Source organism: Erinaceus europaeus, chromosome 3 (assembly GCF_950295315.1).
Source record: "Erinaceus europaeus chromosome 3, mEriEur2.1, whole genome shotgun sequence".
Lineage (NCBI taxonomy): Eukaryota > Metazoa > Chordata > Mammalia > Eulipotyphla > Erinaceidae > Erinaceus > Erinaceus europaeus.
Genome location: NC_080164.1, coordinates 71,581,270 through 71,604,951, shown reverse-complemented (window position 1 = coordinate 71,604,951; position 23,682 = coordinate 71,581,270). Strand labels below are relative to the sequence as shown.

The window sequence follows — 23,682 nt, the reverse complement described above, 5'->3', positions numbered from 1 at the left end:
GAAGTTAAATGAATATTGAGCTAACCCTCTGAGACATTTGCTTCAAATTTCCTTAATATTTCATGTCAATTTTTTAAAAATAGTTTGTACAATTTATTAATGCTTACATCACATAAAAATGTGTGGTTTCCTAGACATAAAATCTGTACAATGAAAACACAACTGATTACTTCTATTTTTTAAGCTCTGAATTTTTCCCTAAGTATGAAAAAAAAATCAGTCTTGAGAACTAAATTCAAGGATCATGAAACTCCAGCTGGCTAGAGGACTTCTGAGTATTTCACATCTAGGGTCCCCAGATTATTTCTTCTTTAAATGATTTAACTACTTATTTATGAGAGTGGACAAGAGCATCACTCTGACACATGTGATGCCAAGAACTTGGGACCTCATGCTGGGGAGTCCAATGCTTTATCCACTCTGCCCCCTTCCCAAACTGCCATTTTATGTACCAAGGACCCAGTCTATTCCCTGAAACTGAATAAAAATAAATAATTTAAGCAAAAATAATTGCTTACTTAGCAGCTACCAACATCCCAAGGTCAGTAAAGAAGTATGATTTCTTGCAAATACACTGAAATATAATTTACTGATTTGGTACAGGATAGGTATACAATATTACTTGTATTTTATTCCTTATTTCAAGGTCTGGAATCTGATACTATCTGCAAGTATCTGAGAAAGCAAAGTTGCCAGAGAATATGAAAAAAAAATGAATACCCTATGAAAGTCAGAGATGATCAACTTTTAGCTATAAAAAGCATTTAAAATTTTTCTTTATTGGGGAATTAATGTTTTACATTAAACAGTGAATACAATAGTTTGTACATGCATAACATTTCCCAGTTTTCCATATAACAATACAACCCCCACTAGGTCCTCTGTCATCCTTTTTGGACCTGTATCCTCCCCAAACCCACTCCAGAGTCTTTTACTTTGGTGCAATATGCCAACTCTAGTTCAGGTTCTACTTGTGTTTTCTCTTCTGATCTTGTTTTTCAACTTCTGCCTGAGAGTGAGATCATCCCATATTCATCCTTCTGTTATATAAAAAGGTTTTTTTATTTGTGTTTATATTTTATTTTATTTTTTTTACCAGAGCACTGCTCAGCTCTGGCTTATGATGGTGTGGGGGATTGAACTTGTGACCTCAGAGTCTCAGGTGTGAGAGTCTGTTTGCATAATCAGTATGCTATCTCCCCCACTCAAAAGTTGTTTTTTTAAATGTGGGATTGACATTTTGAAGAAGCTGAGATACCCAATGACAAATGAATAGCTAAGAAAGTTCTGATATCTATATATGTATATATACATATGTGTATGTGTGCACGCACACGCACAATGGAATACTACTTAGATATTAAAAATGATGAAGCCATCTCCTCTGTCAAATCTTGGATAAAACTTGTAAGTTAAATAAGTCACTTATAGGCAGAACTTAAAATACTTTCCCCTTAAAATAAAAGGAGAACACAAAGTGAAACTTGGATGGGTGTGGTATATGCATCAAAGCAAAGGGCTCTGAGAAAGGAGAGGAAGGAGAAGGCTGGAAAGGGCTTTAGGGTTTACGTGAATAATGGTGGAAAAGAATCTTAGGGTGGAGGGTGGTCAGAGTGTTTTGCAGACACATATCAAAGGGAGATGAGAAACGTGTACCCATGTGCCAACAACTGTACTGTGCTGTAAACCATTAACCTCCCAATAAAATGATAATAAAAAGAAAGGAAAAAGAAAGGTGGGCTTTCCTGACAACCAGGTGTCCCCACTGTTGTTTTAAAAGTTCCTTTAGGGGTCTGGGCGGTAGCGCAGTGGGTTAAGCACACATAGCATGAAGCAGAAGGACCCACTCAAGGATTCCGCCCCCCGGCTCCCCACATGCAGGGGGGTTGCTTCATGGACGGTGAAGCAGGTCTTCAGGTGTCTGTCTATCTCCCCCTCTCTGTCTTCCCCTTCTCTCTTTCAATTTCTCTCTGTCCTATCCAGCAACAACAGCAGCAATGGCAACAATAATGATAACAGCAGCAAGAACAACAAAATGGGAAAAGTGGCCTCCAGGAGTAGTGGATTCCTAGTGCAGGCACCAAGCCCGTGATTACCCTGGAGGCAAAAAATAAAATCCCTTTACAGGGAAAGGGAGATAGCATAATGGTTATGCAAAAAAGACGTTCATGCCTAAAGCTTCAATGTCTCAGGTTCAATCCTCAGCACCACTATAAACCAGAGCTGAGCAGTGCTCTGGTGTCTCTGTCTCTCATTAAAATATATATATTTAAAATAACAATAAAGATAAATTCCCTTTAACTACAGAGGAAATCCTGCCATCTTAAAAAAACAAACAGTTTTTTAGGGGCTTAGCAGTGGTTCACCTGGTAGTGCACACATACTGCTCAAGGACCCAAGTTCAAGTCTCTGGCCCCTACCTGCGGGTGGGAAGGTTCAAAAGCAGTGAGATAGTCCTGCATGTGTCTCTCTTTCTCCCTTTCAATTTTTCTGTATTTATTTTTTAAAAGGGGGGGGGAGAAGGAGGAAGAGAAAGAAAGATGGAAGGAAGGAAGGAAGGAAGGAAGGAAGGAAGGAAGGAAGGGAGGAAGGAAGGAAGGAAGGAAAGGGAAAGTAAAGGAAATGACTGCTAGAAGCACTGGGTTGACTTTGCAGGCACCCAGCCCCAGCAATAACCCTGATGCAAAAAAAAATAAAACAAAAGTTCCTTTAAAAATTCCATAAGTGGGGATGGGATGGGATATGGAGATTGGGTGGTGGGAATTGTGTGGAGTTGTAACCCTCCTAGCCTATGGTTTTGTTAATGTCTCCCTTCTTAAATAAAATTTTTTTTTTAAAGTTCCACAAGTTGCTTCTGATCTACTTGGTCTAGGCTTCTGAGAGAGTCTGCATATCAATTACACAGCCTATATATTAAAAAGATTCAGTTTGTGTTTTGAAAAACTTCGAGACATACAATTAATTTTCCCCCTCTCATATTAATTAACTAGTGATTTATATGACTACTTAACCCAATTACCAATTAATGTGATGATAACATTAACTATCCATTGTCTTTTTGAAACCTAAGACAGCAGGAACCTCACATCTCCACTATAGAGCCTCTACTTCCCCCAGTCCTGGAACCCTTGGATAGGGCCCACTTTCCCGTATGCCTCTCCCAATCCATATCAAATAATATTGCATCTGCCGATCACAACCTAACCAACGCAACGATTGCCACCTCAACATGCTTCACTTCAGACTGTGTCCAGAGACTTCACGTGTGGAATGACAACCCTTCAGCTTCATTACTCGGGTGAGACCTTTCCTTTCATAGTATACTCTAATTCCATGTCAGGTGGTTCACTTTCTAACAAAGTCCCAAAACCTAGATATACACCAGTTTCTGTGTGAGAGAGCATATCTTCACACGTATCCGTAAACTACTGCAAAATATATACCTGAAAGCAGAAGTACACTAGAGTTTGCAGTGAGTACCCCCCTAACACTTCCTCTCCACTATTCCAAGCTTTGGGTCCATGATTGCTCAACAATTTGTTTGGCTTCGTATGTTAACTCTCTTTTCAGTCACCAGGTTCCAGATGTCATCAGGATGCCGGCCAGGCTTCCCTGGATTGAAGACCCCACCAATGTGTCCTGGAGCTCTGCTTCCCCAGAGACCCACCCTACTAGGGGAAGAGAGGGGAAGAGAGAGGCAGACTGGGAGTATGGACTGACCAGTCAACGCCCATGTTCAGCAGGGAAGCAATGACAGAAGCCAGACCTTCTACCTTCTGCAACCCACAATGACCCTGGGTCCATGCTCCCAGAGGGGCAGAGAATGGGAAAGCTATCAGGGGTAGAGGTGGGATATGGAGATTGGGTGGTGGGAATTGTGTGGAGTTGTACCCCTCCTACCCTATGGTTGTTTTGTTAATTAATCCTTTCTTAAATAAAAAAGGAAAAAAAAGTTCCATAAGTGATGAAGTGGTGCCAAGATATCTCTCTTAATCTTCTATGTAGAATTATAAAATAAAAGAATGAAAAAGTTGGCCTGGGAATGGCGTATCATGCATGCTTGAAGGCTTAGTACCTCAAAAAATAAATGTTTAAAGTTCCTTTAATGCAGAAAAAAATGTATCAGTTTAAGAAGGTAAGTGCTTAAAATACTAAGTGTAAATACTTTATTTCAGCTACCTACTTACTTAATTATTCATTCACAAAACCTCATTCCCTAAAAAGCCAATTCCATGAAATATATAAAAGGCCACCAGAAGAAAGTAACTTACTGCATCTTTTTCAGGATTGCAGACTTTTACCCAAAGAATATGATCCAATAGCCAATCTATGGGTTTCTCCTTGTAGAACATAAATATGAATTCTACAATCAGGGTGAGATCTGGTGCTTGAAACATTTTACCTAAAATGAGATTCCAGTAAATGACTATAATAAAGAAACCAAGCATCAAAATGGCTTATAAAAATAAAATGTACACATATGTGCTTTCAGCTATAAATAACCATGAATTTATTTGCCAGTAGTATATAAAAAGAACTGCTTCAGTTAGATGGTGTTCTGAGTTGTCACTAGAGTAGGGTATAAGCTGAAATATTGAACTTTTGACATTATCTATTACAAATTCTAGCACTGGCTAAGAGGATTCAAGAAGTCAGAGATTTTCTTTTATGTCTATTAAGACTTATCCCATTAAAATTACACATAAATATTTAGGTAAGAAAATTTAACTAGATCAACAGAGGCAAAAACAGGGACTCCTGTTTTCACCAAAACCTTCACAAGTAAAGGTTTTTTTGTTTTTGTTTTTATTTTTCTGATTCTCACATTAAGTTTTGACAAATATCAACAAAGCAAAGGTTTAGCCTCTACTACTTAAAGCTTTAAAGACCTATCTGTCCTCTGGGAGGCTTTATAAAACTTACAAGTCTCTAATTCTTCAATTCTAAACATGTTCTCTTTAAAGAACGTCAGTGAAAAATTTTTTTAAGATGGACATTCTGAAGAGTCAACAAAAGAATATAAAATGATCACTAAATAAGAACTTCAGGGGGTGGTGGTGGCGCACCTGGTTGAGTGCACATGTTACAGTGTGCAAGAAACTGGGTTCGAGCCCCCGGCCCCCACCTGTAGGGGGAAAGCTTCACAAGTGGTGGAAGCAGGGCTGCAGGTGTCTCTCTGTCTTTCTCCCACTCTATCACCCCCTTCCCTCTCGAGTTCTGGCTGTCTCTATCCAAATAAGTAAATGAAGATAAAAAAAAAAAACTTCATGGGGCCTGGGAGGTGACACGGTGAAACTCTCTAGCAGGAGGTCCTGGCTTTAATCCTTGACATCTCATATACCAGAGTGATTCTCTGGTTCTCTCTTCCTCTATCATAAAAAAAAAAAAAAACTTCATGTACTACATCAAATAACAGAATATATAAATATATAATAATATATAAATATATAAAATACCAGGTCAGCACTCTTTTGATATCCATTTTACATAAGCACTGATATATACAAACACATCTATGTATATGTGTATATGTATATATATATATAATGATAAACGGAAAGTATCAGAGAAGAAATCTGCTCAGCAGGACACAGCTAGCTCTCTGCATGTACACAAGTAGGGGCACTAAGCAAAACTCTACAGTGGAAATACCATAGAATCTCAGAAGGTTCCAAAATTGCATTGTGATTTTCATCATTTCATACACAGAAGTTTACAAAGGCTGAATTTCTTTAAAAATAAAACACAAAACAAAACAAAAACATTTCCACAGAAAGACAACAACTTTAAGGTAAAAAAAAAAAAGTTAAAGGGGCCAGGCAGTGGCACACCTGGTTGAGCGCACACATTACAGTGAGCAAGGACCCAGGTTCAAGGCCCTGGTCCCCACCTGCAGAGGAGAAAGTTTCTTCACAAGTGGTGAAGCAGTGCTGCAGGTGCCTCTCTGCCTTTTTCCTTATCTCCCCCACCCCTCTTGATTTCTGGCTGTCTCTATCCAATAAATAAATGCAATTTTTTAAAAAAATTAATTTAGATTCAAAGAGCCATCTAGTTATTTCTATGAAGTAGAGAATTCAGACACTTTCCTTACCAATGAAGCCCAGCTGGGAAAACTCCAGTATCATCCACTCTTCAGAAGAGAGTTGAAGTGCAAAATTTTTTATAGTGTTAAAGTAATTCTGCTTAACAACAATATCATCTTCAAGCTAAAGAATATAGAACAATTATATTAATCAGAAATTATTTAGATAGATGAACATTCTTTATTGCCGAAAAAACTTAAGTTCTCCGTCTTATAATGATAAAGATCAGGACAAACAACACACAAAATGATGAACATCTAAAAATAGAATGGGGGGGAGTCGGGCTGTAGCGCAGCGGGTTAAGCGCAGGTGGCGCAAAGCACAAGGACCAGCATAAGGATCCCGGTTCGAACCCCGGCTCCCCACCTGCAGGGGAGTCGCTTCACAGGCGGTGAAGCAGGTCTGCAGGTGTCTATCTTTCTCTCCTCCTCTCTGTCTTCCCCTCCTCTCTCCATTTCTCTCTGCCCTATCCAACAACAACGACAACAACAATAATAACTACAACAATAAAACAACAAGGGCAACAAAAGGGAATCAATAAATAAAATAAAATATTAAAAAAAAATAGAATGGGAACTGCATACAGCAAGACAACTGAGAAACACCACCACTCCACACAGCACTCCTTTCTCCATAGTCACTCTGCAGTGCACATGATTTCACACTGTACTGTTTTCTACCCAATGGAAAAAATATTTTTAGGCCTTTTGAAAATGTTTTCCTTTTTCTTTTTAATGTAATACATAGACCAAATCAAAGAAAATGTTAAGGGCCCTCTACTCTGCTAGTTAAGGGGACTAAGGATAAAACTGTGGTACACATTCATCCTGCACTCCCTGTATGGTCTTCAGCACATGCAGACCTACAGACACCTTGGAATCCTGTTTCCCCTTTCACATGTTCAAAGAGGAGATCATATTATGGAAACACCTTTTTTTTTCTCTTAGTATATTATGAATTATCTTCCCAGGTTAATTAATAGTGTATATAAATCAGTAATTTTTTTTGTATAGTCCTGGGGTTTCACACAGATACATTACCACTGCTTCTGGGATGACTTTTTCATTCTGTCACTTTTAGATGGAGAAAGATGGAGGGAGGGAGGGAAAAAGAGGGAGGCGGGAAGGAAGAGACCACTTCCTTGTGCCTTGTGTCATCATTTGTGGAACTTTCTCTGGTGCTGTGGTGACAACAAACCTACACAGACCTAAAGGCAGCTCACTGAATAGGAAAACATCCTTGTACATCATCCATCTCAAAGGAGTTAATAGCCAGACTGGGCAGTCTTGTTTGAGTGCAAGGACCTGGGTTCAAGCCTCTGCTCCCCACCTGCAGAAGGGAAGCTTCATGAGCAGTAAGCAGGTCTGCAGGTCTCTCTCTTTATCTCTCACTCCTCTCTCAATTTCTCTCTGTCCTATTAAATAAAATAGAGAAAAAAGAAAAGAAGAGAAAAAAATGGCTGCTGGAAGTGCTGAATTCATAGTACCAGCACCCAACTCCAGCAATAATTTTGGTGAGAATAAAAATTTTTTAAGGTTTATATTCAGGGCCAGGCAGTGGTAAACACCTGGAAAAACACATATATTACCCAGGTTCAAGCCCCTGGTCCCCATGTGCAGGGGGAAAGCTTCACAAACGGTGAAATAGTGCTTTCCCCCTCTATCTCCTCCTTCCCTCTATCTCTACCTAAATAAATAAATAAAAAATAAAAAAGAAGTTAATATCCTTGGCATACAAAGAACTCATACAACTGAACAAAAAATAAATCAAATAAACCAATCAAAAATGGACAGAAGGTATAAATTAATGCTTCTTCAAATAAGACACACATATGGCATATGAAAGAATACTCAAACCACTAGTTTATCAGAGAAAGATAACTTAAGACCTCAAGAAACACCACCTAACACCTGTGAGAATAGTCTACATTACAAGCATCATTAAGAGAAGGGGAGAATATGGAGAAAAAGAAAAAGTCTCATGCATTGATGGTGGGAATGTAAATTGTTGCAATCATTCTGAAACATTTGGAATGGCATGGGGCTTCCTCAGGAAGTTCATAGCTACATTTTGGAAGCAAGTGAAGTTCTCATCAGCAGATTATTGGATAAACAGAAGGAACTCAGGGAGGTTGTGTGAAGTGAGCTAAGTCAGAAGGAGAAAGACAAGTGCTGAATGACTTCACCCATGTGTGCAACACAATGATATAAAAGTGGTAAACAGACAAAACAAAATAAAAAGGCAAATCAGTGACCATGAACAACATAACCAAGGTTACCTGAAGAGAGAAGGAGACAGACAAGCTGAGGAGTGTCAATAATTTAAAAAAAAAAAAGTGGTGGAAAATATAAAGATAATGAGACAAAATTTGTCAAATAATTAAATCTTAGCTCTTAGAAAAAGGGTGGGTAAGAGCGAAAGGGATAGGAGAAATGGGGGGAGGTGAGCTCTCTTTGTGTGAAGAGCTGTATTTGTCATCATCAGAAAACAAGACCATGGAGCCACATTCTCAATGATCAGAGGAACCTCTTATCTTGGATCTATTAATAGTTATCACCTTACAGATATTTTGGAGGATTTACACTTTCAAAACTTATATATATATATATATTTATTTATTTACTTTCCCCTTTGTTGCACTTGTTGTTTCATTGTTGTAGTTATTATTGTTGTAGTTATTGTTGTTGTTGTTATTAATGTTGTTGTTGGACAAGACAGAGAGAAATGGAGAGAGGAGGGGAAGACAGAGAGGGGGAGAGAAAGATAGACATCTGCAGACCTGCTTCACTACCTGTGAAGTGACTCCCCTGTAGGTGGGAAGCCAGGGGCTCAAACCGGGATCCTTACGCCAGTCTTTGCGCTTTGCACCACGTGCACTTAACCTGCTGTGCTACCGCCTGACTCCCTCAAAACTTATCTTAATGAAAATACACTTCTCTTATTACCTTCTCTTTAAAAGCATGAAAAACAATCATGGAAAAATCACACATACCTGTATATAATAGATGCCCTTTTCCTGAGCATACATCATTAGAAAACAGTAGTCCAGGTTTTGCTTTGTTCTCCATCTGAAACAAAAATATGCAAATGTAAGTCAGGGGCTAGCAAAATATGATTTGATGTCTTTTTTATAGTAATGTTAAATGTACTTTATAATATATACATGTACCTGCAGAATATATTCACTATATGTAGATATATGACATACATGATTTGTCCACTTAGAGGAGAGTAGAAGAAAATTCTTTTTTCTAGTACAATCTCCACTGAAATATTATTTTCAGACCGGCCAGGTAGCTCAGTAGCACAGCATATGCCATTTTATGCAGTGCCAGAGACGCAGGCCTCAAGCATCAAGCTATATAGTATCTACATTACAGATAATATATATCTATTATATTCAGGTAAGTGTGGTTTTTCCAAAATAATAATAATAAACTGAAAAAGTATTCCCCAAAAAATTAATCCTCTGGATTAACCTTAGAGTTATATTGAATATAATTATAGAGTCTATAAAAATTAAGTTTACCGAACTCAACCTCCCATCAGAAATTCTATTAGAATTTCCAACAACAACAAAAGAAAATTTCATGAGCTCTCAGTAATTGTTGGGTAGTATGCCAGCCCCCCACCCCCCTCTAATCCTGCTTAACTAAGCACCGCCATGCCTGCAGGGCATTGGTTTGATCCCACTTAAAGCTGCAGTCTATTTACATAAACCACTGTTAACTAAGCACTACCCTGCCTCAGGGCACTGGTTTAATCCCCACTGGTTCACGATGTCTTTTTGCTCCGCCCCCTCTCGTAGTCACCCTGATTTCCACCAGTCTCTTTTCGCTCCACCCTCTCTACATCACATCCTGTTTCCACCCTACTTGGCAAGTATATATAAAGACAGGATTGTGATTAGATATAGCTTAGATTGCGCTGCGTTCCACATGAATAAAGACTGAACTGCGTACCACTCATGACTCCCTGGTCGTCTCTCTCTCCCATCCACGAAGCTAGCCTGGCATAATGGTGCCCAAACAGGGACTGGCAAGTAATTAGAATAACTCTAAAATTTATTAAGCTTCCAGAAACAAGAACTACATTTTGAAGATAGATTCACAAGGATGGGAAATTATTTACCAATCTGACTTACCTTACTCTTTCTTTAGAGTCTCCAAATGTTTCCTTTAAGTTTGTCAAGTCAGGATAATAGCTTTCAGGAGGTGATACTACTTCCAACAAGCCAGAACTGATTTCTTTAGAAAATCTATCATGAAAAATGTTAGCTGTTATGGCCATGTGTCAACGTAGCTCATCACTGATTTTATTTAACAGAAAATAACCATTGTCATGGGTTAATAAAAAATAAAAAATATGTAATGTTTCAGAAAATAGGAAAGTTAAGTAAAACAAGTGTGTGCATGTGTGTGCGTTCACATACACAAAGATCAAAGTCCTTCAATTTTAGGAAGCATTAGGTGTGGATTACAGACTGTCATGTTCATAACTGAAGCTTCACTATTTTGGGCTGACTTTTTCAGTGGGGGTAAGCAAGGAAGAAACACCAGAGCACCAAAACTCTCAATTCCACAGTTCTCTGACATGGTATACCAGGGACTCAAATCTGGGCAAAACAGCCACCTCCCCTGGTGAGTTCTCTCTCTCCCACTCTATCATTCTAAATCTGTGTAACTCAATTGAGGGTAGTCTTGTCTCATACCCCACCACCCTATTCCAAGCCCCATACATTGACCAATGTCTGGAAACACTGGTTATCAGAACTGTGGTTTTCAGTTCTACTGGCACCTACTGTGTAGATATGCCAAGGTCACTGCTAAACATTCTACACTCACTAGAGGACCCTCACAGTAGTGCTCCACCTAACCCAGAATGCCAAAAGAGCCAAGTCATTTTTTTAAAGAGACTTTTGCACATGCAATACCAAGGATCAACCTCAGATGCTTGTGAGTCCAGTGGTCTAGCCACTGTATCACTTTGAGTCAAAACAAAGCCAAGTTAAAGAAACTATTATGAAAGTTTTTTTTTAATCAGTCTTAAGTGCAACTTCCCTCACACTTTGCATTCACCCTTAACACATTTCTGCACACCTAGATCCACAGCCTCTGCACAGATGTGAAGTGCTTAATCACACTCATTCCTGGGTCTGCTTGAGGAAGAAATGAATGAAAGAAATCACTTTCATAACCTCCGACAGACCTGCTCATGATGTATAAAGGAAGGGACTCAGTAATTACTACCCAGCCCCTATATTTAGCAGGCTTCTAATAATTCTTGCCTAAAATAAAGGCTGCCAAGAAGTCAATAACTGGAGAGAATCTAGTTCTGAGCTTTGTGCATATATTTTTAAATGATCTTTAGTAGCAATGTGGGGGACTGAGCCCAGGCTATCACACATGCAAAGCATATGTCCTACTACCCAGTCACCCCCTTGCCCCATTCCATCCTGTTTTGGGAATGTGCATGTGATGTTGGGGCCTCACGCATGGGCAATTTCACAGACTCCAGCCCAACTTTTCATTTTAGGTAACTTAAGAGGAGAGATACCATACCACCACTCTGCTTCTCCTGGTGCTCCAACATGGTGCCAGAACTTAAATCAGGGTCCTAGTACATGGTAAGACACCTTCCAGAGTGAGCTATCTCCCAGTCTAAATGCACAGCTATACACACATACATGTATGTGCATCTATGTATCTCTCTGTGTGTATTTTAATCTCTGTCTTAGCACTTGAACAGAGATAGAGTCATATTATTTTAAGTCTAGAAGTTATCAAGTAATTTTTGGTTCACTTTGCCTTTTTCTTTTTTAAGTTTACTAAGGGGTTAAGTTGCTGACACATGGATACAATTCATCATCTCACCATGGTAAGTGTCTGTAAAACACTTGCACTCTCCACTTATATCTCTTACCATTGTCATGTACTAGGTAGGGCCTCAAAGTCTCCCCTTCCCTCAGGCCTCTCCCTGTCCTCCTTCCCCAGAGTCTAAACCAGCCAAAGGTTTACTTTATGTTTCCCCTTTCTGTCCTTGTTTCTTAAATTCTGTCTATGAGTGAGACCATCATCCCATATTCATCCTTCTTCGGGCTTATCTCACTTTACATGGTTTCTTCAAGCCCCACCCAAGATGAGATGAAGAAAGTGACTTCATCATACTTAGAAGCTGAGTACTATTCCATTAATTCCTCTCCTGGGGATATATCCCAAGGAAACAAACACATCCATCCATACATCCATGTTCATAGAAGCACAATTTACAATTGTCCAAACCCAGAAGAAACCTAGGCATCCAACAACAAATGAATGGCTAAGACTTTGCCTTTTCTTAGTAAGCAAATGAGAAGTTTCAAGGGGAAAAATAAGATAAAACTGTGCCATGTGTGTGACCCCAGGTTCAAGCCCAGCCTCCACCACACTGGGGGAAACTTCAGGGCTATAATGTTCTCCCTCTCTCTCTCTCTCTCTCTCTCTCTCTGAAAAGAACTTGTCCAGAGCAAGAACAAAAAAATAAAATTAATAAATTCAAATCAATACCAATTCTTATATACTGTTAAAACTACTAAGATTATAAGAACTAATGGTAACTAGAACTTACTAACTTTTCCATCTGTAGTCACCTGCTATGTGCCTTGCTTACAGCAAACTGTTACTCAATTTTTGCAGAATAATAAAAAAGACTGACAGAGGTTAACATTGAAGATTGAAGCTGCTGCATATGACTATCCTGACAGCAGAAAAAGGTCTGTCTGGTAAAGAGAGAATGGAAGATGTATAATCTCAGATGACTATAATCACTGTCTTCAAGAATAAAAACTATTATTTAACATTTAATGTACTGTTATGTATAAATGACATTCATACCTTTCTATAATGAAAGATATAAATTTATATATGTATCTATTTTATAAGGCCAATGACAGCTGGCTCAGTGAATAGTGAACTTCCAGAGAGAAATGAACTATAAAAGGCATTTTTTTCTAGCAAAAAGCCAAGAGATAATAGTAAATAAAATAGTTTCATTTCCATAATTAATAACTTACTCTTTCTCCAGGTTTGCTACAACGCCATGTACATAATCAATATCTGTCTGGGAAAGAAAGATAAAATTGCATTTATATTTATATATTTATATTTTAATTTTTAACAATGGACTCAAAATTACTAAACATCACATTGTTTTTGACAATTTATGGGATTTGCATTTTATTGTATAAGTATTTATCACTTAATACTAATACAGTAAGCAGATATTCAATTTCATTTATTTTATTTTTTAATTTATTTTTTCCCTTTTTGTTGCCCTTGTTTTATTGTTGTAGTTATTATTGTTATTATTGATGTCGTCATTGTTGGATAGGACAGAAAGAAATGGAGAGAGGAGAGGAAGACAGAGAGGGGTAGAGAAAGACAGACACCTGCAGACCTGCTTCACTCCCTGTGAAGTGACACCCCCCCCCCGCAGGTGGGTAGCTGGGGAGTCGAACCGGGATCATTATGCCGGTCTCTGTGCTAGCAGATATTCAATTTCTATGTTCATTTCAATAGAAAAGCATAGAAACTATTTATTTCTAAATCATATAAACTGTAAGTTATGAATAAACAGATGAAGCATGTTACAGGGAAATAGCTTTCCACCATGAACCATCAAACCCAAGGTTTCAGGATTTGCCTCTACAGCTCTGTATCTGAATAATCTAAGTAAATCATTGTTCCAAAATAGTTTCCTAGCTTACTGAAGAAAAAAAAAAAACAGGCAGAAAGATAAAACCTTAGAGACTACGGTATAATTTCTAAAGCAATATAATAAAATCATTGTTCCAAAATAGTTTCCTAATCTACTGAAGAAAAAATAGGCTGAAAGATAAAACCTAAGAGACTACAGTATAATTTCTAAAGCTATATAATAAAAAACTTTATTATACTGTACTACTATCAATATTAAATAAAGAATTCAAGTCAAGAGCATTCTTACCACATCTAGAAGTAAACATTTATCAGACTGTGTATTTTTAATGATATTCAAGTGAAAATCAAATGTTCCCTAATAAGTCTGAAATACGGAGACGGTTTATATTCAAATGCTTAAGTTATTAAAGAATCAAAAACACATAAAAGAAGATGTATATTATAAAGACCATCAAACAATACTTGAAGAAAACAATGCAACACAAAATAAAGAAAAGACAAATTTAAACTTTGGAAAATACAAAAGTATCAAATACAGCTGGAATACAACTAATTCTCTGTACTTCTACATAAACCAATGATTAAAGATTAGTGAAACATTTTTAGTGAATTACCATCCACATGTTTAACAAGTGAATAACTACCCATCACTCATTAGGACACCTCCCCCACACATAGATACACACAACACACACACACACACACACACACACACATACACACACACACACGCCTTTTTTTTCCTTTTTTTGCAGAGTTGGAGCTTCAAGCATGCTTTATTTACTGCCCTTGGGCTACGCATTCGGATAGAGAAAAAGAGTTATCAGGAGAACAGAGAAGGAGACACACACCATAGCCACAATACCTCTACCTCTCACATGATGTCAATGCTCAAACCTGGACCATGTCATGGCAAGACCTGCTCCCTACTTAGTGAGTTGTTACTCCAGCCTGAGGCTAATTTTAGAGACCACAACTAAGAGCAGTTTACATAAAAATGAAATCAGTCTGGATTGGGTGGTAGCATAGAGGGTTAAGCACACATGGTGCGAAGCACAAGGACCATTTAAGGATGCCGGTTTGAGCTTCTGGCTCCCCACCTTCGGAGGAGATGGGGTTTAACTTCACAGGCAGTGAAGTAGGTCTGCAGGTGCCTTTCTCTCTCCCTCTCTATCTCCCCTCCTCCCTCGATTTCTCTCCGACCTACCCAACAGCGATGGCAACAGTAATAATAACAACAACAACAAGGGCAACAAAATGGGAAAAATGGCCTCCAGGAGCAGTGGATTCTTAGGGCAGGCACTGAGCCCCAGCAATTATCCTGAAGACAATATATATATATGAAATCAGCCACAACCTGAAATTAAATTTGATAAGCATGTATTGAGAGCTTACCCAAATTAGCAGGAAGGCTTAAGTGAACAAGACGTATTCCCTATCCTCAGTAGAATGTCCAAGAGGTTAAGCTAGAAGAGTAAATAAGTTTCTGTGCACACAGGCTTGTGATGTAATATCTAATTAAATGTATTAAACTCAAGTGATCTGCAGCTAGTGCTACATGTCCTTATGCTGCATGCTAACATAACGGGCAAAGACCTACAAGCTACTGTAGTTGGTAAGACTTTTAGCAGAAGGGCCTGTCATGGGACTCCTCCAAAGAAAGCTAAATTGACAACTGGCCTAGCACTTACAGACAGGAGAAGTTCTGTCTCTGCTGTTTGCCTTGCCCTTTGTAAGTGTTGGCAGCAAGCAAGGTGATTGCTATGTTCTCAGGAATGGCTTGCTTTGAAATCATTTTTGAAGCCATGTACAGACTTTCAACAAGGAGTGTCTTTTCATTCTGAGGATGTCTCTGTGCATCAGAAACTGGAATGTGTGCATTATAGGGGTAAGTAAAGGGTCCTAGAGATAGGTCAGAGAGTGAGTGGTTATACATAGCAAAAGAAGGGGAGGCATGTCCCAGAGAAAACTAAATACTTGTCTGTGCTGAATAAAACAAGGTATTTTTCTATTTAATTAAAGATACACAATGTCGACATGGGTGAACTGTGAAAAATTTTGCTCAGTGAAATAAGTCAGTCATGAAGGACTACACATTAAACACTTTCACTTACGTAACATGTTCAGAACAGAAAAGCAAGGGGACAAAAAGGAAAGGGCTGACTGCCTAGAGCTGAGGGAGAAGGGAGTCGATGGGTGGCAGCTGAGGGATGCAGTTCTCTTCTGGATGATGAAATGCACTTAAATTGAGTGCCACTGACGGCTGTACAACTTTAACATTAAATAAGTGAATCATAGGGGCCAAGCAGTGACACAGCTGTCTAACAAGTGCATGGACCCAGGTTCAAGCCCCTACTCCCTACCTGCTGGGGGGATGCTTCTTGACTGGTAAAGCAAGTACTACAGATGTCTCTCGGTCTTTATCTTCCCCTGCCCTCTCAATTTTTCTCTATGCTATCAAAGAAAAAGGAAAAAAATACAGCCAGGGTGGTGGATTCATCACTTAGGCATGGAGCCCCACAGCAATAACCCTGGTGAAAAAGAAAAAAAAAACATAAGGGGGAGCAGGGGACAGCACAGTGGTTTATGCACCAAATTCTGATGCTGTTGGGGGAGAATAAAATTAAAAGCACAGAGCAAGTATTTCAGATTATGCATATATAACTATGAGAGTAAAAGGTTGCCCAACTTAGCTTGGGCATATATTAGGAAAAACATAAAAGCAGGTTAAAATTAACAACTAATATCAACAATCTACCAATATACACTCACAGATATATATTAAGTCAAAAAATACACACCTGGCTCAAGAATCATTTTTACCAGTAGAGTATAAATTAAACAGTAACAATTAAATCACTCTTAGTTATTATTTTTCCAATCATGGCTTCACTTAATGCCTGTGAGTTTCTCCTATTTCTATTTATTATTTTTTCTCCAGAAAGAAGGTAAGAGGTAGAAAAGGAGAGACACAGAAGGAGAGACACCACAGCACTCCTCTACCCCCCAGTGAAGCTTCTCCCAATGTGGTAGCTGGAGGTTTTAACCCGGACCCTTGTGCATGGCAAAGTGTGTACCTTCTGGATGACCTATCTACCATTCTTTGTTAAGTTTCATCAGTTATTTATAAAGTCCATTTGAAAATAAACACATCTCAGAGAAATGAAGGGAGTCAGGAAATGGGAACATAATTAACTAACTTCAGGGAAACTTTCAGTTCAATCAGTATATGTGTTATCTAGTGTGTTCAGTGAAAGAAAAAGGAAAAAACAATGAATGAACATATCTTAAAATAAACCATAGAAATTTATCTCTGCTACCAGGGAGGTAGCTCAGCAGGGAGATTACAGGGCTAGCAGGTAAGAAGTCCTGGGCTGGGGGCTGGGCGGTGGTGCAGAGTTAAACGTACATGGCTCGAAGCACAGGGATGGGTGCAAGGATCCTGGTTCAAGCTTCTGGCTCCCCACCTGCAGAGTGGTTGCTTCACAGGTAGTGAAGCAGGTCTGCAGGTCTCCTCTCTTGATTTCTCTCTGTCCGATATAACGACAACAGCAATAACAACAATACTAATATCAATAACAATGGCAACAAAAATGGGAAAAAAAGGCTGCCTACAGGAGCAGCAGATTCATAGTGCTGGCATCAAGCCCCAACAATAACCCTGAAGGCAAAAAAAAAAAAAAAAAAAAGCCCTGGGCTGAGTCCCTGGACACACCTACTGCAGTAGACTGATGCTCTGGCCTTAATCTGTTTCTTTCATGCAAAAATTAATTTTATAAAGAAATGGAAATGAGAGATATCTCATTACATAAGACACATGCCTTTCTATTCTCTCAGTCTCTCTGAAGGAAAAAGTTGGCCTGGAATCACTGAAATCATAGTGTGAATAAACAGCAGTGAATAATCTATCTAATGTTCTCTTTCCAAAGTTTCAGAAATCTTTAAGGTTATCACTAACATCATCTGGTGTTATGCTTGGACAACATTCTGCCTAGAACCAAACACAAAAACTCACTCATTCTCTTTCACCTCGAACAGCATTTAGTCATATACCTCTGCAAATCTACACTGTTTGTTCTATTCTTTTCAGGGCAGTTCCGATTACAGAGAGAGAAGTGGGGGGAAGTGTGGGGGAGATGGAGAGAAGAGGAGAAATATATAACCTGTATTAGTCAGGATCTTAGCTGCAACAAATTAGAAAAAAAAATAGAAAAGTCAAAAACAATGAGGCAAAACTCATAGAACCCCCAGTAGGCTGAGAAACCTGGCAAGGAAGGTAGCAGGAAAAAGGCTGGACCAATGGCCAGAGCTCATGGGGCATTTCCAATACTACAGCTTTAGAAGGCCTTGGCATTGGTCCTGAATGCCTCTGGACCCAGTCCCTAGAAGGACCCACTGCCGTCACCACAGTTTATCACCAAAATCGACTGTCCATAACCCTGGCTTCTTTAGAAAATATACTTCTTCTAAATATGCTTTCTCGTTTTCTGTAATTGTCACAGAAATCGAAATTATTCAGTTGCCATAGTAAAATTTCCCTACTGCTTCTAATAATTTGTTTATCCTTTGAGGTTTTCTGTGTTACCCAAAACAATGAAATCCCATTCAAATTCCAGGATGGGAATATCTAAGTGGCTGAGCCCAGGACACGTGCCTGGTCTGCAAATCAAACAGTTGGCATCCATACTTTCCATAGTGGGAGGGAAGACTTCCTCCCACCGAGGTTCACAAAATGGTTAATTCTCCAAATTTAAGAATGGGGCAGGAATACAAACTTTGTGTTAAAATCCAGATTAACTGTAGGAACGTGTTCAGCCAGAAATAATCAACAGTGATAAGAGATAAACAACAGGGTTTCTGTGTGGTATTATCACACATTGTGTAAGAGATATTATATTATATAATAAACAGTAGAATAAACATACATGCCTGAGGCCTCAATCCCTGGAACCACCTTATGCCAGCACTGAGCAATGCTCCGCTTCTGTCTCATCTTACTCTCTCTCATAATAAAATAAATTAATTCATTTAAAAAGTAATCCAGAGCCAGGGAAATAGCTCACTGGGGAGGGTGCCTACCTTGCCATGTATGTGGTCCAGGTGTGTACCTGGTAGCACATGAGGAGTATTATAATAGCACTGTGGGAAACTCAGTTGCTGTGGTGCCTCTCTCTGTATCTGAGTGAATGAGTTGGTCTGGAGTAATAAATCACATATGCAAATGGTCCCACCAATACAAAAAAAAAAAAGTAGTCTAATGGGGCAGGTGGTGGTACACCTGGTTAAGCACACATTACGGTGGGAACCAGATGTCCTGAGTTCTTCTATTCTGATTTTTTTTTATATAATTAAGGAATTATTTATTCCAGGAGACTTTCCCTTCACGGTTTAGGAAAAGGCTGTTCATGATAGTTCACCCAGTAGGGTGTATGTTTTTATTTTTTTATTTTTATTTATTCCCTTTTGTTGCCTGTTTTATTGCTATAGTTATTATTATTGATGTCATTGTTGTTGGATAGGACAGAGAAATGGAGATGGGGAAGACAGAGGGGGAGAGAAAGATAGACACCTGCAGACCTGTTTCACTGCTTGTGAAGTGACTCCCCTGCAGATGGGGAGCTGGGGGCTTGTGCTTTGTGCCATGGGCACCTAATCCACTGTGCTACCGCCTGACTCCCAGGGTGTATGCCTTGTGATATGTGCTGCCCAAGTGAGAACCCTGACACCACATGGCAGGTCACAGCACTGCTGGAGACTCTAGTGCTGTGGTACTATCACCCCCTCACCCTCAGAACTAAAATGGATTAAAAAAAAAAAAAAGCCAGCCTAAACCTGGTATAAAAGATGTATTCCTTCCCTAGGTAATTTAAAGATGCTAAAATAAGGGGGGCAGGTGGTAGCGCAGCAGGTTAAGCGCACATGGCGCGAAGCACAAGGACCAGCATAAGGATTCCAGTTCAAGCCTCTGGCTCCCCACCTGCGGGGGGGGGGGGGTCACTTCATAAGCGGTGAAGCAGGTCTGCAGGTGTCTTTCTCTCACCGTCTCTGTCTTCCCCTCCTCAATTTTAATCTGTCCTATCCAACAGCAACAACAGCAATGACAACAAAAACAATGGTAACAAAAATGAGAAAAATGGCCTTCAGGAGCAGTGGATTTAAGCCCCAGTGGTAACTATGAAGTCAAAATAATAAATAAAAAGATACTAAAATAAAAGAAATATAATAGTCTCCTCTCACATGATATTTTGCCACATCTAATTTTATTGTTATTTTCTTTTTTCTCTTTTTATTTATTTATAAAAAGGAAACACTGACAAAATCATAGAGTAAGAGGGGTACAACTCCACACAATTCCCACCACCAGAACTCTGTATCCTATCCCCTCCCTTGATAGCTTTATTTTTTTTTTAGGTTTAGATCTTATTTATTTATTTATTTAATTTTATTTATAAAAAGGAAACATTGACAAAACCATAGGATAAAAAGGGTACAACTCCACACAATTCCCACCACCAGAACTCTGTATCCCATCCCCTCCCTTGATAGCTTTATTATTTTTTTTTAGGTTTAGATCTTATTTATTTATTTAATTTTATTTATAAAAAGGAAACATTGACAAAACCATAGGATAAAAGGGGTACAACTCCACACAATTCCCACCACCAGAACTCCGTATCCCATCCCCTCCCGATAGCTTTCCTATTCTTTAACCCTCCCAAGGTCATTGTGGGATGCAGAAGGTGGAAGGTCCGGCTTCTGTAATTGCTTCCCTGCTGAACACTAATTTTATGAGAGATAGGGACAGTGACTTAAGACCATGGCTCAGTTTTGGCATCTTGTGTTGCCTGGGATTGAAAATGGAGGTTTTGGGGCCTCAGACATGCAAGTCCTGTGCTCTAATGTTGTTTCCCTAGTTTGACTTGTTTAAGAAAAAGAATGATGACCACATCTTAAAAGTACAGAGAATGAGCCAAGGGGGAAAGGGAAAATAAAACCCCAGCCTAGGCAAAATCTTTTTCAGGTTTCAAAACTCACCAAAATATTAATGCAACTTTCAAAATTAAGATCCTAGTAAGAGAAATCCCTATATATCTGTGTATATAGTAATAACAGATTACTATACCTAGAGAAGAGATGAATTTAAGGCAAACAAGGGGGCGAGAACTTAAGGCAGATAAAACAGGTGAGATGGACTATATACTCCATTAGACTATACTGCATATGCATGGATTATCTAAACCCCACATGCTGTATTTTTAAAATGCTTATAATAAAATCACATTCAACTATCCAATCATGGTTTCAACTTGTATAGGCTACATGCAGTTTTTCAAAAAACTTAAATAATTACCCTTCCTTATACATGTGGTTTAAAAAACAAAAACAAACATTTACCTCTCCAATGAAGACTACTATAACACAGTCCAACTTCTCTTCAGGGTACAGATTATCAATAAGGGAATGAAGAGTTTCTACAAGGTAAGATTTAACTTCTCTCTTCACTGTAGGAATGCCCATTACTATTGAAACTGAAACAAAATAATCATAATAATTATTACAAAGACATTATAGAAGAACACTACTAATTCAAAGGTATGACATCATCCCAAATTGATAGAGATATATAAAGGATCAAAACAGACAACAGTCTGGGGGCCAGGCAGTGGCACACCTGGTTAAGCACACACATTACAGTGCACAAAGACCCAAGTTCAAGCCCTTGGTCCCCACCTGCAGGGAAAAAGCTTTACACGTGGTAAAGCAGAGCTACAGGTGTCTCTCCATCTCCTTTCCTCCTTATCTCTCTTCCCTCTAAAATTCTCACTGTCCTATCAAATAAATAAAGTTAAAAAAAATAAAGCAGGACAAAATAGACAACAGTCTGGAAAGAACAATCAAAGGATCTAAAGGCACACTTAGGACAGGGGAGATAGCATAATGGTTATGCAAACAGACTCTCATGCCTGAACTCCCAGGTCCCAGATTCAATCCCCTGCATTACCATAAACCAGAGCTGAGTAGTGCTCTGCCAAAAAACAAACAAAAAAAACCTTACAATAATATAATAATTTTTCTGCATGACTTACACATAAAAGATAAATAATCTCTAAGGCGGAATACTCTTAAAGATACTAATCTTCATATAAAATGGACAGTTATAAACAATTTGTTCTTATTGATAGTATCAAGGCTTTACTGCTCTGGGCCAACGTTTTTGGATACTGATACAGAGAGACCACAGCACCAAGCTTCCTCTAGTGCTATGGGGCCTCAGTACTCAAATCCAGATGGCACAAATGGCACAGCAGGCACTTTCCCAGGTGAGGTACCTTACCAGCCTGGATATATATCCCAGAGCACTACTCAGCTCTGACTTACGGTGGTAGTAGGATTGAACCTGGGTCTTTGGAGTCTCAGGCATGAATGTCTTTTGTCCTCAACAGCAAACTTTTTTTAGTGATTTTTTTTTTTATTAGTGATTTAATAGTGAACAACAAGATTGTGGGATAATAGGGGTACAATTCCACACAATTCCTACCACCAGAGTTTTGCATCCCATCCCCTCCATTAGAAGGTTTTCTATTCTTTATCTCTCTGGGAGTATGGACCAAAGATTAACGGGGTGCCGAAGGTGGGAGATCTGGCTTCTGCAATTAACAGCAAACCTTATTTATTTTTGCCTCCAGGGTTATCACTGGGGCTTGGTGCCTGCACTATGAATCCACTGCTCCTGCAGGCTATTTTTTCCCTTTTGTCGCCCTTGTTGTTTACCATTGTTGTTATTATTATTATTATTATTATTGCTATCATTGTTGTCATTGTTGTTGGATAAAACAGAGAGAAATCAAGAGAGAAGGGGGCAAAGGGAGAGAGAAAGATAGACACCTGCAGACTTGCATCACTGCTTGTGAGTCGACTCCCCTGCAGGTGGGGAGCTGGGGGCTCGAACCGGGATACTTGTGCTGGTCCTTGTGCTTAACCTAATATGCTACTACCTGGTCCCAAAAGCAAACTTTTTATGTAACACCAGGGTGTCACCACTCCAGGTGGACTTTTTTAGATACAGGGACAGAGAGAGAGATGGAAACACACCACAGTATCAAAGCTCCCTCCAATGTGGTGGGGTCAGGCTTGTACCTGGGTCACAAACAACACTGAGAATTAAATGAAACACTGAGAAAGACACAACTTCCCTTCTGTGGTTTTCTTTTTTAAGACATATTTATTACTAGATAGACAGAAAGCCTGAGAGAAAAGAGAGTGAAAGAACATAGTTCCCTTTAATGAGTTGGTAGTCGGGCTTGAATCTGGGCTACACATATGGCAAAGCAGCACATTATCCAAGTGAGCTAGTTCACTGACCCAACTTGTACTTTTTCTTGTCAAAAATGTATGAGCTCAATCTATCTATTAAAAATAAAGAAAAGGGATTCAGGCAGTAGCGTAGAAGGTTTAGCACAGGTGGCACAGAGCACAAGGACCTGCGCAAGGATCCCGGTTCGAGCCCCCGGCTCCCCATCTGCAGGGGAGTCGCTTCACAGGCGGTGAAGCAGGTCTGCAGGTGTCTATCTTTCTCTCCCTCTCTGTCTTCTCCTCCTCTCTCAATTTCTCTCTGTCCTGTCCAACAACAATGACATCAATAACAACTACAACAATAAAACAACAAGGGCAACATAAGGAATAAATATTTTTAAAGAGTTAAAAAATAAAAATAAAATAAAGAGAAATCCCAAATAAGGAAATATTCCACAAAGTAAATGGAATTGTACTCTCTCTGTAATACCAAGATAAGGAAAAGCAAAGAAAGAGAGGGCTATGTGGTGGCACACCTGGTTGGGCACAGGTACAATATGCAAGGACTTAGGTTTGAGCCCCCAGGCCCCACCTGCAGAGGGAAAGCT

The 23,682-nt window shown here is 39.1% G+C and overlaps 1 protein-coding gene across 4 annotated transcripts in view; it reads right to left on the bottom strand.

Moving 5' to 3' along the window:
• The window catches only part of MGAT4A (alpha-1,3-mannosyl-glycoprotein 4-beta-N-acetylglucosaminyltransferase A), a 104,972-nt gene that overhangs the window by 14,514 nt on the left and 66,776 nt on the right, over positions 1-23,682 (bottom strand). For all 4 annotated transcript variants that reach the window (XM_060187478.1, XM_060187477.1, XM_060187480.1 and 1 more), the window contains 6 exons: positions 21,176-21,309; positions 13,135-13,181; positions 10,228-10,341; positions 9,076-9,151; positions 6,092-6,206; positions 4,272-4,402 (listed from right to left, as the gene is read on the bottom strand). In XM_060187478.1, the coding sequence (XP_060043461.1) occupies positions 4,272-4,402; positions 6,092-6,206; positions 9,076-9,151; positions 10,228-10,341; positions 13,135-13,181; positions 21,176-21,309 (617 nt within the window). The remainder of the gene's footprint in view (positions 1-4,271; positions 4,403-6,091; positions 6,207-9,075; positions 9,152-10,227; positions 10,342-13,134; positions 13,182-21,175; positions 21,310-23,682) is intronic.